General features: G+C 43.0%; 1 protein-coding gene across 3 annotated transcripts in view; it reads right to left on the bottom strand.

Moving 5' to 3' along the window:
• LOC102065484 (sphingosine-1-phosphate transporter SPNS2) overlaps window positions 1-17,611 on the bottom strand; it is a 137,132-nt gene that overhangs the window by 52,371 nt on the left and 67,150 nt on the right. For all 3 annotated transcript variants that reach the window (XR_001333201.3, XR_001333200.3, XM_005494186.4), the window contains exon 4: window positions 239-390. Coding sequence is in view for 1 of the 3 variants with exons in the window: in XM_005494186.4 (XP_005494243.1) it covers window positions 239-390 (152 nt within the window). In the remaining 2 variants the exon portion in view is untranslated. The remainder of the gene's footprint in view (window positions 1-238; window positions 391-17,611) is intronic.

Below are 17,611 nucleotides of genomic sequence, written 5' to 3'. Positions count from 1 at the left end.
GAAAAAAACGAAATAAACCAACAACAAACTTCCCATTAGTTCCCAAAAGTCACACATAAACCAGTAACAGAGCCAAAAAAGAATCTAATTCCTGCAACTAATTAGTCACTGCTCACAATATTTTCCTGTCTACATTCCAGCCAAGGTCAAGAACTATCATCATTAGCAATTTCAGATCTATGTGAGTTTATTTCAGAGAAAAGCCATAAGGAGATTGAAGGATCTTTGTGTCACTTACCTGCCCAGAGGAATTGCAAAGTAAAAAACAGAGAGCATCAGGGTCCTTGTGTTTTTGGTGAACAGGTCTCCAATGATGGTTGGTGCAATAGTTGAGTAACTCGCTTCACCAATGCCAACCAAACCCCGGGACAGCACAAAGAGCCAGAAATACTGAGAAAAGAAATTGAAACATTAACAGGTTCCCCCTTGGCTTTTTAAATCCAGGATGGACAGCAATCAGGGAAACACAAATTCATGTGACTGGAAAATGATGCTCCTGTATGCATTTATTTTTAGAACTTTATATTTATGATATATTTTTAGAACTTCAGAGCTGTTTCATTTGTCTTTTGCCCAGAAGAAAGGGACGATATTTTTGGTAAAGATTTATAGGCATGAAAGAAAAGTAATAACAAAACATTTACTCAGTGACATTCAAGAACATGTCCTAAAGGAGGCAGAAGACCCCCAGTTTGTTGCCAGATCCCAGCTCACTCTTGCTGCTTTGGGAAGGCCTGGGGAGGTGGGTGAGTGTAACAAACCCTGCTCTGGGATCCAGGAACAGCAACTCCTGCTGACACAACCCATCCTCCCCAGTGTGCCAAGGACAGGTTCTGACTAGGAAATCCTAAAGGCTCTTCAAAGCTGGGAAAGAGTGGAACCCAAAATTCCCCAAACTGAATGTTCTTCTTCACTGAAAGCTATGGAGTAAGGAATCTTCCAAAGGTGCTGAGTACCCATCTCACTCCACTTGCCTTGAAGAGCAGCACACACCTCCCCAAAACTGTCAGAGGAGACCTGAGCTTTACTGGGAACCCAGGAACATCCATGTCGTCTGTAAGCAGGGAATGACCCAGAGGATCACAGGGCAGAGGCATGCAGGAGGCATTCAGCTGCCCAGGGAACACCTCTGGGTGAAGGGCAATCCCACAGAATGAAGATATATCAAAAAACAGGTGACCCCAACATCTGGGAATGACTGGCATCTGACTCCATTGATCCAGAATGCTGAACAATTGCTTTAGTAAAACTATATTACAATTATATTATATTATATTATATTATATTATATTATATTATATTATATTATATTATATTATATTATATTATATATGTTATGTTATGTTACACTAAAAGGATACTATACTATACTATACTACACTATACTATACTATAAAGACACGTACTAAAGAAAACTCATGACTGTCTCCAGACAGTCAGGACACAGTTTTTTTCCAACTGGCCAAGGAAACAAAACAATCCTCAGCAGCATCCAATTGACAAATCACTTCAGGTAAAAATCTTCCCAACATATTCCACATGTGCAAAACAACAGGAGCAAGCACCAAGTAAAGATAAAAATTGTTTTCTCTTTCTTCTCTCTGTTCAGAGAATGTGAATGCCACAAGGATGCACTTCACATTCAGCACAACTCAGTCTAAAATGGTCAAAAAGAATTTGCTTATCCAATAGAATTTTTTTTAATGGCTCATTTCAATCAACACTTTCATGAACTCTGAGGACCTGATTTTCAACCCAAGCTCTTTCACTGCCCCTGCAGTTTTCTGGGTGCAGGCTAAGACACAATGCTTTGATGCCTGAATACCAGATACATGAGAACAAGCAAACTCTCACCCATCTAAGCAGCTTGAGCTACACCCAGAAATAATTGCAGGGACAGAAACGAAGCAGTCAATGCAGAAAGTTGTAAGCACAGGGAAATCTATTTCTACAAATTTAACCTCTATAAATCCTCAATTTGCTGTCATTATTCTGTAGATCATTTGTGAGAAGAACAGCAGGGACTTAAACTGAAGGAAAGCAGGTTTAAATTAGATATTAAGAAGAAATTCTTCCTGTGAGGGTGGCAAAGCCCTGGCACAGGGTGCCCAGAGCAGCTGTGGCTGCCCCATCCCTGGAAGTGTCCAAGGCAAGGTTGGATGGAGCTTGGAGCAACCTGGGACAGTGGAAAGTGTCCCTGCCATGGCAGGGGGTGGGATGGGATGAATTTTAAGTTCCTTCCCTTCCTCTGTGATTCTATGCTTATGATATATCCTTAACCATGAAAGTGCTTTGGGAAAAATGAGCAATTACCAATTCTCCTTCTTCAAATAGGAAAAAGTCAAGGGAAATGACTGATTTTGTGCCCTACAGCAAAGCCAAGCTAGAGTCCAAGTCTCATTCACAAACATGGAAAATGCCATGCAGACTCCAAGCCACGTGCCTCAGCCATAAATACATCCATCAGCAGACAAAAATCTACCAGTGACACGTTTGCATTGTTCTGCTCACTGTAATCCCTGGTTGAAAAGAACATTTTGAGGATTCCAACAACCACAAAAAACAAAATACTTTAGTGTACTCTTCACTTCCTCATATTTTGGGCTGAATTGTGAATTGTGGAGGAATATGCATTTTCTGCAGTTCCTTGTTTGCTGGCAGGGTGTGTGCAGTGCCGCTCACATTCATGCATCTCCCACAAGCTGCACATACGTAACTCACACACGTGGGTGTGAGCAGAAAGGGCAATACTGTGACTCAAATGATTTAATTTCTGTCAATTTCCCAATGCTCAACCACTCCACTGCAGAAATATGCTGGCAGTCATTGGTGCACAGGTAACCAGTGTATTTTGAATGAGCAACAGTATTTCTAACGTGCTGAAAGGCTTAGTCATGCACAATTAGAAAGCAGGGAACTGCAGGCTGGCTGTGGTTTCTGAGGAAGATCTGGATCACAGAGAGGGTGACAGGCAAAGCAGTCACCAGCCTGGGATGAAATGGGCAGTGTCACCTACAATTGAAGAATGACAAGTTTGTAAATGCACTGGATGTTCCTCAAACTGGAAATACGTACAGAAAAATGTCACAGTTTTGTGCTCACCAGCTGGTATTGCCCCCAGTGAATGCACTGGGTAGGAATTTCCTCCAAACAATGCTGTGAGAAGGTTCCTCTTACAATCCTTGTTCAAAGCAGGAAAACTGTCCCAAGTATTCCTTTTGTGGTAGAGTGACTCAGTTTCATCAATACCATGGAATCAGATGCCCGATACCATGAAATCATCTGCAACAAGTACCACATCCACTCTTCTCTCTCAGTTCCTGCTCAAATCCCTCTCCTTGGTTTATCCCATGCTGACACACTCCAAATATCTCTTTAATATTTAAACTATGTTTTTTGAAGCAGTGGTATTCAAACTTAAGTAATAAGATTTTTACTTCATCTGAGAATAAAAGCATTCTTAAAAAGCATAATCCACATAAAGACCTGAATGGTATTGCCCTTCTGAGATCAGATATTCAAGACTACTGACAATCCAGCCATTAAGTTGTGATAACTAGATTAAACATACAAAAATCTAAAACAATTTAGGGAATTATTTATAGTTGGTTCTATGCTGTGCCTGGTTTTGGAGCTCTATATCTAGGATTAAAGAGCTAATTCCTCTTCTTACCAGTTCTTACGGATCTTTGGCTAGCATGGATCCTGTTGGAACTTATATGATAAAATTAATTTGCTAAAATGAGCTGGGACCCCCATCTTCCATCTCTAATCAGTCACTCAAAACTTATGTTTTAGCTCTGAAGAGGGACAGCTGGGGAGCTCCCCAAGGCAAAAAAGGGGTCCCATCCATGACAGGCCTTGTCTTTTTGTTTTCCATATCAGAAGCAAAAAATACAAAACAACTCTAAAATTCTTATGCTGCTGCTCATTTGCACCACAGGCATTCCATGAACCACTCAGAAACTGGTTCCAAAACCACTCCATATGCAATACAGACAATTGCTATTTTTTGTGTACATTTATACACATACACCCATGAACATCCCTTTTCCTCTCCAAGTGTATGAGGACACGACAACCTGCACAAACACATGGCAAAGTCAGATATTCCACATGCTGAGGGAAACTCTGTTCTCCTCCACAGCTGGAGCAGGACACCTCTGCCATTTCCTCTACACTGGATTTTCCCCCCACTGCTTTTCCATTTATGTCCTTTCTCAGGAGTTTAATGAAAGAAAAAGGGCTGACACCAGCTCAATTCTGCCAGTGCTCAAAAGCAGAACAGGCAGCTCAGACTTTAACTGAATTTCACTGTTCCCCAAGCAGAAATTGATATATATTGAAGAAGCCAGTTTCTTTCTATATGACTTGGTAACTCTGCTGTAATTTGTCCATCTGTGCAAGTAGGTTTCTGGCAGGAAAACTGAAAATATCTGAGTCAGCTTTCAGGACCTGAATTAATTCCTTCCCTATAGGTTAAGCCCAGCAACCTCAACATTTATCAGCAGTGTTTTCTTAAAATGAAATGCCTGAAACTGAAGTTTTTTTGAAACAAGGTGCTATTAGGGCAAGCAATTAATTTGTCTTGAATTTTGGGAAACAGTTATATCAGAGACTGTCTGCACCTCCATGAGAGCTGCCAACATCTGGTTTGGAGAGATGCAGAGGGTGTTTGGGATGAGTTCACAGCCTCAATCCCCCTCCTTGCCCGTGTGCCAGCCCAAGGCGCAGCTCCCTGGCTGTGCTGGATTCTGCAGGCACAGAGCAGCTCTGTGGCACCAGCCTGGCTGTGCCACTGGGCAGGGACACCTGGGCCACACAACCTCACTGCTACCAGCTCCAGGAGCAAGCCAGGGTGCAAAATTTGCTCCTGGAACTCACAACAGGCAGGTTGTGTGGCTCAGGGCTTCCAGTCCCTTTCTCCACCTTGTGTGGCTGGTGAGACACAAGCCAGGGAAGATTCCAGCACACAATAAACCATCGACACATGGAAAGAATGTTGGCTGCAGAGACCCAGAACTGCCACGGCCTTGCTGGGAGTTTCCCTTGAAGAGGTGACATCACCAGAAATTAATGCATGGAGAAAGCACTCACACCTGTGAATGGGAGGTACAAAGGGTCAGCGGATGTGCTCTCTTCTTCCCATGTCTCAAATATATAGAAGGAAAAACAGCCTCTAGCCATAAAGCAAAAGAAACCCAATTCCTCAAAACAGAAATGAGTTTCAGAAGGGATACAAATCCTTATCCCTTGGGGATGTGTCAGTAAGGAAGAGAACATTCTACCTACCAACTTCTACATTTCTTAAACTATGAGCAAGCCACAGACAGCAAGAGTGACAGATCATGGGGTCCAAGGGACCTGGTCTCATTACTGTCACCAGTGTCACCAAACACTAGAAGCTATGAGTGTGACACTCCTTCCAGAATTTACAGCTGAAAAAAAGCTTTCATGGTTGGAGTTAAATATTTATAATACAGAACCATTTAATTGTTTAGGATAGAAAAGACCTCTATGCAGATCAGATCCCACAGATAAAATGTACAGTGTGGTTTCTATTCACACCTTCATTCTGACTTTACTCTCAATCTCCTGCACACATAAATGTTTGATGGCCTAGGACACATGACTGGCTTTAATCATGTTTGGTGAAACCTCCTAATTATACATTTATCCTAGTTGTATAGACCATTCAGGGAGTAATATGTGTTTTAAGAGGTCTAATTACAGCTTGAAGTTCTTTCTCCTTTTTTAATTAGCTAACAAAAGGAGTAAAGCCACTGGGTCTTTAAAAGATTATCTGCCAGTGGTAAACCTATAATCTGCCAAATATGTGTACAACTCTGAGCCACCAGATTTACTGTCTAAAGAATCATATGATCCTTAAGCTTTGTTTATTAAGTATTTGCATTTGAATGTGGAATAGCTTGTGAGGGTCTCAAGAGAAGATGAACACATGCTGCTTTCAGATGAGGGGCACATGGACTGAGGAGATCCCACAGACAGAGACACTCCAGAGTCATGAATTCCTGTGTGTGCACAGCACCAATGCAAACCATGTTTAAATCTGCTGTTGCTGGTCTAAAAGAAAGATCTTTTATACTGCCACAGCACCTGCACCCTTCCCTATGTGAGGGTGTTGATAACTCCTGTGGATAATGCATTAACTGATGTAAAAGAGGACTCAGTGTCATTAAATTCCTCTTTGAGCTGAGTTTTGCCATATTTTCCTTCTTTTATTTTATAAACCTTATGCAAAAATCAAATCAGGGTTTGCATCCTTTGAAAGAAGATGTGCATGAAGCCATTCCTACCAGGCAGCTGGGGTTGCCACACAGAGCCTACAATGAGGTGAAATGACAATAAACCAAGGAGAAAGCATTGGGACTGACCTGATTTCCCTGAGTTACACTCCTGTATTTCTCCAGCTGGCTGAGCCTGGCACGAGGCAGCCAGGGTAGCACAGCAGTCTCAAGTGATCGGTTGGGTAAATCTGAGACACTGCAGGAGCCATTTGATCACAGTAAAGCCCACGGGGCCCAAGTATTGATTCAAGGGCTGCACAACAGTGGCTCCCTTTGTGAGCTGCACTCACAGGCAAGAATTTGCCCTCCTGGAGCAGACCCTGCATTTGCTGGCCAGGCAAACACCTCTTCCTCCTCTGCTCCTGTAAGTTTTCCCAGCACTCTGCAGGGTTTAAATGGTTAATGATGACACACCACACCTCTTGCCAAAAGATGCACCATTAACTATGAGGTAACCCACACCAGGAACCTGCTCTGAGTATCGGGGTGGTGACTAAGAGCATTGACTCCTGCACAGTCACAGCTCAAATTCCAGCTCGTTAGCTGAGAGCCACTGAAGAGCTGAGCACTGGAATGACATTACATATTTGCTCAAACACGAAAAGCTCCAATTCTCACAGCCCTCCCAGGAATGAGGGCTCACCTTGAACAATATGAGAGTTTCTAAGTCAAACAAGGACACTGACATAGCACGAGAGAGGAGCTGACATTAAACAATGAGGTTGGTGTTTCAAATTCCATTCTGTGCCTGGGTGGATGACAAAGGCCACAGCAGAACAGATAAGCTTAAATACATCTTCCAGCACTGTGCACCCCTAAAGCTTTAAGAATTTTGCATACATATAACCAAGACATCTGGCTTCCATTGCTGGATACAAGCTCTGGGCACAAATACTTGATGGGAATGCTATGTCAAATCTAGATATGAAACTCAAAGTTACATGCCACACCTTCTCAAACATCAATGGTCTCTAATAAAAGCAGAATAAATATTGTAAAGAGCCAGAGAGGAGCTATATAGTACCGGTGAATTGTTCCATGCCACTCCTGAAGAACATGTCCTCCTGTCAAGTTCAGCCCAGATTTTTAAGTAACTGAATATTCATTCCAAATTTTGGCCATCTGATGTCTACCATCTGGGAGATCTTTGAGCAGGAACAAAGGAAGATGAATTTCTTTTTCTTTATTGACAAGTAATCTTACCTAATCCCTCATGGGAGTTGCCAGCCAAGAGACCAAAATGCAAACCAGCTTGAGGGCAAAACTGTGCACTGAGATGTTTTGTTGATCAGTACCTTCCTCCCCTGTTCAGGGGGTGGCTAAGCACTGGTTTCAGGATTTCCACCAACCCAAGGGAGTGGGTTATGCTCAGTCTCTGGGTGTACAAAGGCACCAGCAGGGCACATGCTCAGGTGGAGACTGGTTGGAGACAGAGTGATGGGTTATCAGCTCTGAGTCAATGCTGGCAGTTATCAGTGTTTATCTGTTTGCTGTAGAGATACCAGTGCACTGAGCAGTTCATGTTAGAGCTACCTATCAGATAAATCTAATTATGAACCACCCTTCTCACCTCCACCAAGAGTTCTCCCCTTATCAGCCCCGAGTCCTGCACCCAGGCACTGCAGCTGCTGCTGCTTCTGCCATTTATCCTCTGCAGGGAAATGATTGGGTTTAAACTCCTCTTCCCTTCCCTCATTGTGTGCGTTATCTCTCACCCATGCCTACTTCTCACTCCCCATCTCTACCATCACAACCACTCTGTAAGTCATTACTGCACACAACATTTCCCAGAACTTCCATCACCACTGGATTCCAGTTAGTTCTACAGTTTCCTCCCTTCAAATGGAACTCTTGATGTTAAGTCCATCTTCCATCACCATTTTTAAACTGCTTTTCTCCTTTGCAAGCATTCAGAGAATAAGAGAATACCTGAGACTGGGAGGAGTTTTGGAGATAGTCTGGTCCATTGTCCCCTGGTCACAGCAGGATCAAATACATCATGAACATCAGGATAATGTCCAACTGAATTTTGAGTATCTCCAAAGATGGAGGAGCCACTGCCAGGCTGGACAACCTGTTGCAGTGTTGGACCATCCTCAAAAGTTGCTTCTTCTTATGTTTAAGTGAAATTTCCAGTATTTTAGTCTGTGCCCCTTGCCTCATCTTTTCACTGGGGACCTTTGAGAGCAGTCTGGCTGCATCTTCACAGCTCCCACCAGGAATCAATGTACACCAAAGCAGCACTGTGGGCTCTGTGGGGACAGCAGCACTTCTAGAGTGAGGATGCCACTTTGACAAAGGTGAAGTATTTAAATTCAGTTAAAGCCATATGGCAGACACCATCTCACATTTGCTGTGTCTCTGCCACGTTCACACCAGCCAGGTTTTGCTTCACTCCTTTTCCCTTAAGCCTGCTTGGCATAGAAAGTATACTAGTTTAAATATTTATGTCTGGCAAAGGAGGCTTCTCTTACCCAAAGAGCCTCCCCTCAACTCTCACAAGCAGGTCACTAAAATTCAAGTGCAAATGCCCCAGGCTTTCTTCCTTCAAGTGTTCACAGGTTTTATTCCCACATTCACATTAGTTTTATTCACATGTATTTATTCCACATAGGCTGGCTGGAGGTTATAACTGTGTTACAGATGAGACCACACCAAAATTTAACAGCAAGCTCTGATTTACTGAAACCTTAATGCATTTGATTAATCATTTCCTCAAGGGTCAATACTGAAACCCTTTGCATTTAGGATGGATTTATACAACAGCCTCTAAGCAGGTCTGATTCCTCTGCAGCATCCATTTACACTTTGTCAAACACTTCCAAACTTCAGCTCATTTGGATGCATTAAGTGTCTCACTGATTCTCAGCTCTGAACACCTCACCTTTGAACAATTCCCTTTTGGGAAAATTCAGCTGCTACTCAGAGCCCTAAGAGGAGAAAAGAGACTACAGCAAGCAGAAAGAGATCAAAATACATATTTAAATATAAAAATGAGCAAGGGAGATGAAGCAAAGTCCACTCACCTTTCCTTTGATTGCCTCTAGTATTTGTTAATGGCTTTAGTTCTCCCAGGTAGCCTGTTCAGGCACACTTAATAGAATGTGGAAAGTTTTATTTGGGAATGCATTTAAGATTCTGGCTGATTAAAGCATCCCTATTTTATGAGATTTATATTATTATTTAGTATATAAAAAACAACCAATAAAGACAGTAAGATACTCCTTTTTCAACTCATCACACCCTTCAATCAGCAACTAAAGTGTTTAACAACTGCAAACCCACAGGGAGGCTCTAAGGTCAAACACCCAGTTAAGTGTTCTGGAGATAAAAAACAGCCCCAAAGGACCCTGGAAGTAGCAAGACTCCCCCGGCTCTTCTTCCACAGTTGCTTTGTGCTTCATAGGGACAAAAACGTGTGGCAAGTTTTTCTGAGCTATTTGCAAATGCTGAATTTGAAAATCCCTTTCAACACTAAAATTGCAGTGTCTGAAATCCAGATTCCCATCACTCTCCTCTCTCCAAAGCTGTGGCAGTCCTGAGGGAATTTCAGTCATTATTATTATTTTTGGGCAGCACAAAAAAAAAGAAAAGAAAAAAAAAAAAGAGCAAGCCCAATTCCCATTCTCCATCTTATTAGGGAGTGTAATTACAAGACACTGGGTGATGAAGCAGCACCACCAGGCCCTGATAATAAACTGAGTAGAGTTTCAGCTCCCTAACTGAAGGGCTTTTCATTTGATTGATCTCCCCATGGTAAAAATACTACAACATGCAAATGATTGGATTTACATTCTCCTCAGTTTAGTTTCTTGGTCATTAATATTGGATTAATGACAGGGACCTGGGATGAAATTAGGAGGGAGGTACCAGGTTACTCACACACCAAACCCCATCCAGCAGATGCAATGTTGCTGTAAAATAGACCTAAAGAAAAAGGCTGATGTTCAAATAAATCACAGGGTTCATAAAGAGCCCCATGTTCCCAGTGCCTGGTTGAAGACAGAGTTAAAACATTTCTTTTCATCCTTGGCTGTGGTGTAAGGCCCAGAGGAGTCCATGGCCCTTCACATGGCTGAAATAGTGGTCATTTATCCCTGTTACAAAACCATTACACCAGAATGTATCTTCCAGAAGTGTTCCCCTAAGAACATTGATAGTTCTGGGTCTGAAGCAAATGGCTGCATTTTGTTCCAGATCTGTCAGGTGGGACACACTCACCAGCACTTGCCTCCAATATCTCTGCCATTAGGCACTATCACAGTTTCCTTCCTGAGATGTGCAAACACAGCCATAATCACTAAAAGAGGGACTGGAAAAAATACAATGTATTTGTGGAAACACTGCAAGGTTTCTGACAGACTCAGGTTCCCAAATGCAGCTGCAATATGGGGTGGCATTCACTGAACCAAGGAATATTCACAGGCAGTGATGGACTACTGTGTCCAGGCCACAGATGAATCAAACCCTAAATCCAAGCAACAAAGAGATGCCAGATTTTTCAGAACAAACATTTTGAGGCATTGATACCTAGCACTAACAACATCTGCACCTCCAGTGATGCCTACAGAAATGTGTGAGACTCAACCTCTTTAACATGATGGGCTGTCTTGGCTCAAACTCTTTGGTTTGGACCAATTCTTCAGCAAAAATTTGGTCAAATCCATCAGGTTGGATTGGAGATTCTTGGAGAGCACAACCCCATGTCCCTATCCCTGAAACCACTGCAGAAACTGATTTCTCAGCACCCTTTGAAAAAAGCTTCATCCAACAGACTGAGACACTCAGGTGAGAAAACTTTGCCTGCACTGGACACGTTTTCAAGTTTTGAGAGTTCATGAAGGACACATTTTAAGGGACTCCCTCAAGGTTTGAATTAAATTCACACAAAGTTACAGTCCCTGCAACTTTTCCCATACTGTTGGTTCTGCTGATTCTTGGCATATTTTGCTTTGCATATGCTAAAAATCAAGTACACCAGCAGGTCAGCTCTTGCAGCAGCTTTGCTGAAGAACCATTTAAATCATTCCAAACTCTGTTTTTTGCTCCTGCTTTCTGTTTTCACGCTTCCCTGGGCTTGCTGACTCAATCAAGATCCGGAGGGCTCCAAGAACCCTGCAGAAGGCTGAGTTTGCAGTGTGTTTGGCCCAAATCTGAGAGATGCCTCTCTTGTAGCATCAGATTTCCAGAGAGAAAGTGGTGCACCTACCAATTCCTTCTACTTTGGAGTTGCTTCTTATTCATGATCTTCCTTGAACAGTTGTCATGTTCCTTTTTGAAGTGTTATTAATTGACAAGGTTTTGTCGTGCTGTAGCTTAATTTCATTAAATCCAGCCTATCTGACAAAATGACAGCCTATTAAACCACACTAAACACATTTGGATGTTTTGTGACTATCTTCTCATGAGGCTTCATCACTCATGTTTTCAGATTTGATGATCATCACCACTGCCAGGGATTTCCAGCTCAAAATCTATTAAGGAGGGTTGAGATTAGTACTCTAATTTGACTTATCTGAATTGCAAATGCAGTGTTTTGTGTAGCCTAAGAACTTTATACATTTAAAAGAAATGTCAACACTTCAAAAGACTAATTTAGCACCTGGTACTGTAAAACATTTCCCTTTTCCCCACTATTTGCACATGACTTAGAACATAATGGTCCTTTTCCCAGCCTTTATGCACAACCCAGGAGGCCAAGGCTGTGTGGCCATTGAGGCAGCACTTACCCTTCCCAAGGAGTGACTGATGCATTTGGATCAGCAGGCAGCCAAAGAAAGGCTCAAATCCATACTTTTGCATCTGAACAGAGGGCAGAGCCTGAATAACACATTCTCTCTCTCCTGCATCCTGTTTTTCAGGACAATACACACAACCCTCAAGAACCATCCCGCTAACAGAAAGTTTAGGTTTGTTTCCAGGCCTCCTAATGAGCCTAACCTGGGATGAATGGATTGTTTTCTTTGTGAGGCATCATTAACCAAACTCTGCTGAAGCATTGTGCTCCCTCCCAAGGCATCAGCTCCAAGAACACCATGCATAAACTGCCTCACATTTATCCATGCTGAACACACATCAGTTTACAGCCTTCAAAAATGGAAACATTTCTCCAGACCCATATCTGAGCATCCCAGTGGATCATGAAGGCACACATTCTATCTACACCACCAGCTTGGCACCCTCTCTGTACCCTCAATACACAGCTAGTTGGGAACTAATTCCCAAAATGACAGGACCACCCAGGCACTGCAGCAGTGACTTGCTTTGCCTTCTGAACTGGTCTGACCAAGCCAGGCATCCCCCTATTGAAGCCCAGCATGCAGCCATGGACCCCACACCAGGAATGACTTGTGCCCCTCAGGCCACAGCACCACTGCAAGGATCCTGCCAGGCTGATAAGAGATCTAACAATTCCTCTATATTTTAATATTTGCTTGGAAACTCACATGCAGCACTACTACTTTTTTTTTTTCCCCCACACTAACTGATTAAACCCCAATCTATTTAAGAGCATTTTCCCTTTTCTCCATTCCTTCAATGTTTTGAACAAGGTTGAGCTTAAGATACTGTCATAATTATTTATAAAACATAATGCTAAAGCATTATAGCGATTTCCACTTACACAGAGTTAAGAAATAAGACATTATTTGTGTTCCATCAGCATGCCCTGGGGTTAGGCCTCTGCTGCAGCATGACAAGCAGAATATACATTTTAACAGACAGCACAAGAAGAAGGAATGTTTCCAAGACACACACAGCCTGGAAATAAAACAATCATGCCTTCTTCCCTCTGCCTCCTCAGCAAATAACTGGCCTAGGTGAGATTTCCTGCTCAGGCACAACAAAAGCAGGACAGGTGCAATGTTACATTGCTTCCACACCATCCATCAGCTGACACAGCAGATTAACTTTCCTTCTCTTCAACCTAGATACTATAAATTCAGCTTTCTGTAAAAAAATGGGACAAACCTGTAAAGGTCTCTGGCCTGTAAAAATCTCTCATGCACCATGCTGCTGTCTCTAAGCATTTCCATGATCCAGTGAAACAGCACCAAATGTGTGTTGATGTAGGGTCTGACTCAATTGCCACAGACACACAAAAGGTTCCCACAGACTTCTAAAGAAGGAGCTCAATCAGAGCCACAATCACAGAGCCTGTGGTAATGGTTTCAACATCTTCCAGTAACCCAGATAACAGAGAGTGCTCTGAAACAGGACAGGCAATCACAGAGACGCTGTGCACACCAGCACTGAGCTCTGAGCCTGCTCCTGGGGGCTCTCCAGCACAAACCTCTGTCCACCTGCTCCACACAATGCCTGAGCTCTGAGGGCAGCTCTGACACCTCAGTGCAAGAAACTGAGCTGGGATCACAGCCTGTGCTGCAGCACACACTGAGTTCTGATGCCAAGCAATGGAAACATCTCTTCTTTCATACCCACAGTGTTTGATTCAGGTACTGTGTGATTTCAGACAATTAATGACCTAAAAGGAGGTGCAGGAAGCACATTTGTGCACACACAGCTGCACACAGCTGGGGTGATTTGAGAAGTTCGAATAAGACATGGCGCCAGACTGACCCCACCTGGGTAGGGTGGAACCTGGGGGGTGCATCTTGATTGCTCTCAGGTCCCAGAAGGGAGAGCAAAACCATTCCTGTTCCAGACACCCTGCAGATGGGAAATGCAATGTGTGGTGGAGATATTCCTTATGATAGTTACTTGAAGTTCATTTTCCCCATCACAGGGATAAGCTCTCTGAGTAGGCTTTGGATCTGTGCTGTGTCTCTCTCCTGGCAGTGATCACCAGCTGTGTTTTCAATAACTCTTCCCAAATGCTTCACTGGTACATGGACACAGATACTGGATGGAAAAACCCCAGCACGGAGCAGAAAATACACTTCAATTTCTGATAACACCTTTGAAAAGCTGCCTGCTCTCACAGATTGGCTTTTTTGGGTCTGATGCTTTGAGAACACCTTAATCTAGTTTTCATTTATAGTTTCCCTTGGAAGAGTGACAGGTACAAAGGGACAAGGTAAGAACATAAAATGACCAGGAGACAAACACATGACAGTAATTCTGCACTCTGCAACTATTTCATTTATATAAACCTTTTCCCAATGCTTCCATCCTTGGTTAGCAAAATCTGAGGGAGCAGCGAGGACCCAAGATTGAAGAGTTCAAATCATTGCACTTGTATGTGCAAGAGAAGATGTTATTACAGAAAAACAGTTTCTCCAATACAAGTACTCCAAATACAGTATTGGAATCAGCTGTGCTGAAGATGATAGCACAGATACCTGGAACATCTTAAGATACCCAGAACATCTTAAGACCAGCTCAGTCAGTGCTCCATTATTAAAGGAATAAGCAATAGTGTATTTTTTCCTACAGTACACCTCATATAATCCATATTAAAAGGTGTGAGATAGCAACACTTACAAGAGCACAGGGAACAGCACTTGGAAGGAACAGCAGGTGCCTTCTTGCTGGTGAGGGGTTGAAGAAATGGTGCCTTTCAATTTCCACATGGGGATGCTGGGTTAATGGCTGGACTCCATGATCTCAGAGGTCTTTTCCAGCCTTAACAATTCTATCATTCTAAAAGGAGCTGTGGGAAATATCTCTCTTTAAATTACCTCCTTTAGACACACAAGAGAGGGGCAGTGGGGCAGAATCAGTCCATACAGAATTCCACTCTGCAGGGTAGAGCAGAGATGAGAGCCCTTATCCTTTTATCCTTTCCCTCTCTCCCTGGGACTCCTGAGCCAGCCAAGCCCAGCCCAGCACCTCCTGCACCTGGCACCAGTGCCCCAGTGCCCTGTGGGGAGAGGGAGCTCTGACAGCTGGAAGGAGAGGAGATGCAGGGATTGCCACATCTCACTTTAGAGAGCAGAGGCCATGCAGGAGGCCGAGGGTATCTCGTGGTGCAGGGGGCACTGGGACAGCACTAAGGGGCAGAAATGCAGCTCAGAGGGATTTGGGAGCTGACACCCCCCACACAGAGAGCACCAGCACCCACCTGATGCTGGTACCAGAGCCCACAGCAGGCAGCATTTCTCCTGAGCAGTCTATAAAGGCCAAGTGTGCAGAAATCCCAATTTCAACAGCACTTGCCCACCTGCAGGGCTCCTGTGCCCCAAACACAGCAGAGCCAGCCAGGAGCTGTGGCCATGCCCCTCTCTGGTCACTCCAGCATCACCTGTGTGACAGCACAGGGCTGCTGGAACTGCCTGTGAGGGAAAGGACTGGATGCACACACAGCTGAGTGCCCAAAGCTGCCGGGAGAATCCCTTCTGCCTTCTCTCTGCAAGAGAGCTCTGCTCAAAAATAACAGGCTGGAACAGTAGGATATAAACATCCCAGTAATTCACGGGGGCTTCAAAGACAACACTCAGTCTCCTTACATGTAAAGTGTTGGCTTGGGGATTTCAGTTTTGTTTGTTTATGTTTTTCAGGCTGTGTATTTATCTAGCACAGTGGAACCACAGGCACAGGAGCTGTATGTTTTACATTACATCTTCTGTTGGAGCACTTAAAACTAAATCCTTTTTTTTTCCTATAGTGAATCATCATGTGTAGGGGGTGGTTAGATTATATTTATGTTTTTAAAATTAACCCAGCTAACCATTTGTTCCATACTGCACACAATTTGCTGCTTCTCTTTTAGAAACTCCTTGAAAGACAAGTTTGGAAATAAAAATACATCTGGCAAGTCTGAAAGACAGGACTTGAGCAAGCACTGCACACTAACTGGAACTCCACCATGGACAATTTGCTTCCTCTTCCAGAGATAAATCAAAATAAAAGGAAGAGAAAACAACACTAAGAGAAATACCTATCCAGAGGTAAATTGCAGTGGGAGCAAAAAGGTTTTATCATGTCAGCTATATCAAAGCCTGAACAGAAATATTTACCAAGAACTGGAGAATTCAAAAGCACATTCCTGGTTCACCTTGTCAATGCTTTGCTTTTCCATTTCCCAATTTTCTGGCTGTGTCTCCCAGCCAACCCCCATTAGCACAGCCTGCCCTGGGTGTTTGAGGCACTGCTGGACTCCCAGCCTGGGGGAGCAGAAGCCTTGGTTCATTTGTAAGCCAGCACGCCTTTTATACAGAAATATGCCTTATACAAGATATTTACATGGACACAGCAGTATTTTAGAAGACTAGAGAACAGTCTGCAAATTTTCAAGCTCTTTTCTACCTCCAAGCTCTTTCTTGCTTTAAGATAGAGGTGTCTCCCCATAGGGGAGAGGGATCCTGCTGTCCCACAGGGATCTGCTGAGAGGGGCTGGAAGTTTAGCCCCAAACCCCAGGGCTCACCTAAGACAATCTGCTGCTCAGACAAACCAGCTGAGAACATTTATCACGACTAATGGATGTGGATATCCAAGCAGCCAGAAACAAACTCTGCTGATAACTCTGCTGATGATCACTCCTGACAACCAGGTTGGTTCATATTAAGCTGTTCAGAAAGAGAGAAATGGTGCAGTTGGGATTACAGACCCTTCCCAGTGACATCTGGGAATATAAACCACCTCAGGGTGATCAGCCACCACAGGCAATCAGGCACTGAGCCCATGGAAATGCTGCCTAGGGAAATAAACTGGTTACTTATTAAATCAGAGTTTATATTGATACAGAGGAATACAAACATATATTTAGCTTTTTGTGTGGCTGGAAACACATCTGGGTGAAGAAACTCTATGAAGATTGTGCCCTTGGCTCATTACTTTGGGATATGACTCTATGCCACACAAAAGCCTACTGATTTTTTGTTGATTTATTACAGTTCATGAACCAACAACCAGCAAGTGTTTCCCCAAATGCCTGGCAAAAGCCAAAAACAACACAAGAAAGAGTTTTGCAGGTGAAAGTTGTGCTGGTAGGTGCAGACCTGATATATGTCAGGTTTAAAGGGAGAAAATCTCTAAGCAGGTGTTGGTAATTAGAAAATAAAAATTAAGACACATCCATTATTTATTGAAGCTTCTATAAATGGAGTTAATTTAGAGATATGTCTAAATATGTACCAACTTTACCTGATTTTATATTATTGAACAAGTTTGTTAATGGTTTCTTAATGGAACTTTTATTTTAAAGTGCTAAACAGTGCTATAGAGCAGAAATGTGCATGTACCAAAGCAGAGGAGGCCTCATGTCTTATCTTTCTATAGAGAAATTCTGGACTAACATAAATCATCAAACAGCACTAAAAAGTGAGCTTATCAATGTTATCTCAGTCTTACTACTTCTGATGATTTTCTTTAGTTAAATTTATCATTAGATATTTTTATCCAT

The sequence above is a fragment of the Zonotrichia albicollis genome, chromosome 22, assembly GCF_047830755.1.
Source record: "Zonotrichia albicollis isolate bZonAlb1 chromosome 22, bZonAlb1.hap1, whole genome shotgun sequence".
Lineage (NCBI taxonomy): Eukaryota > Metazoa > Chordata > Aves > Passeriformes > Passerellidae > Zonotrichia > Zonotrichia albicollis.
Note: the sequence above shows the minus strand (reverse complement) of the source record. Positions and strands in the feature narration are given on the sequence as shown.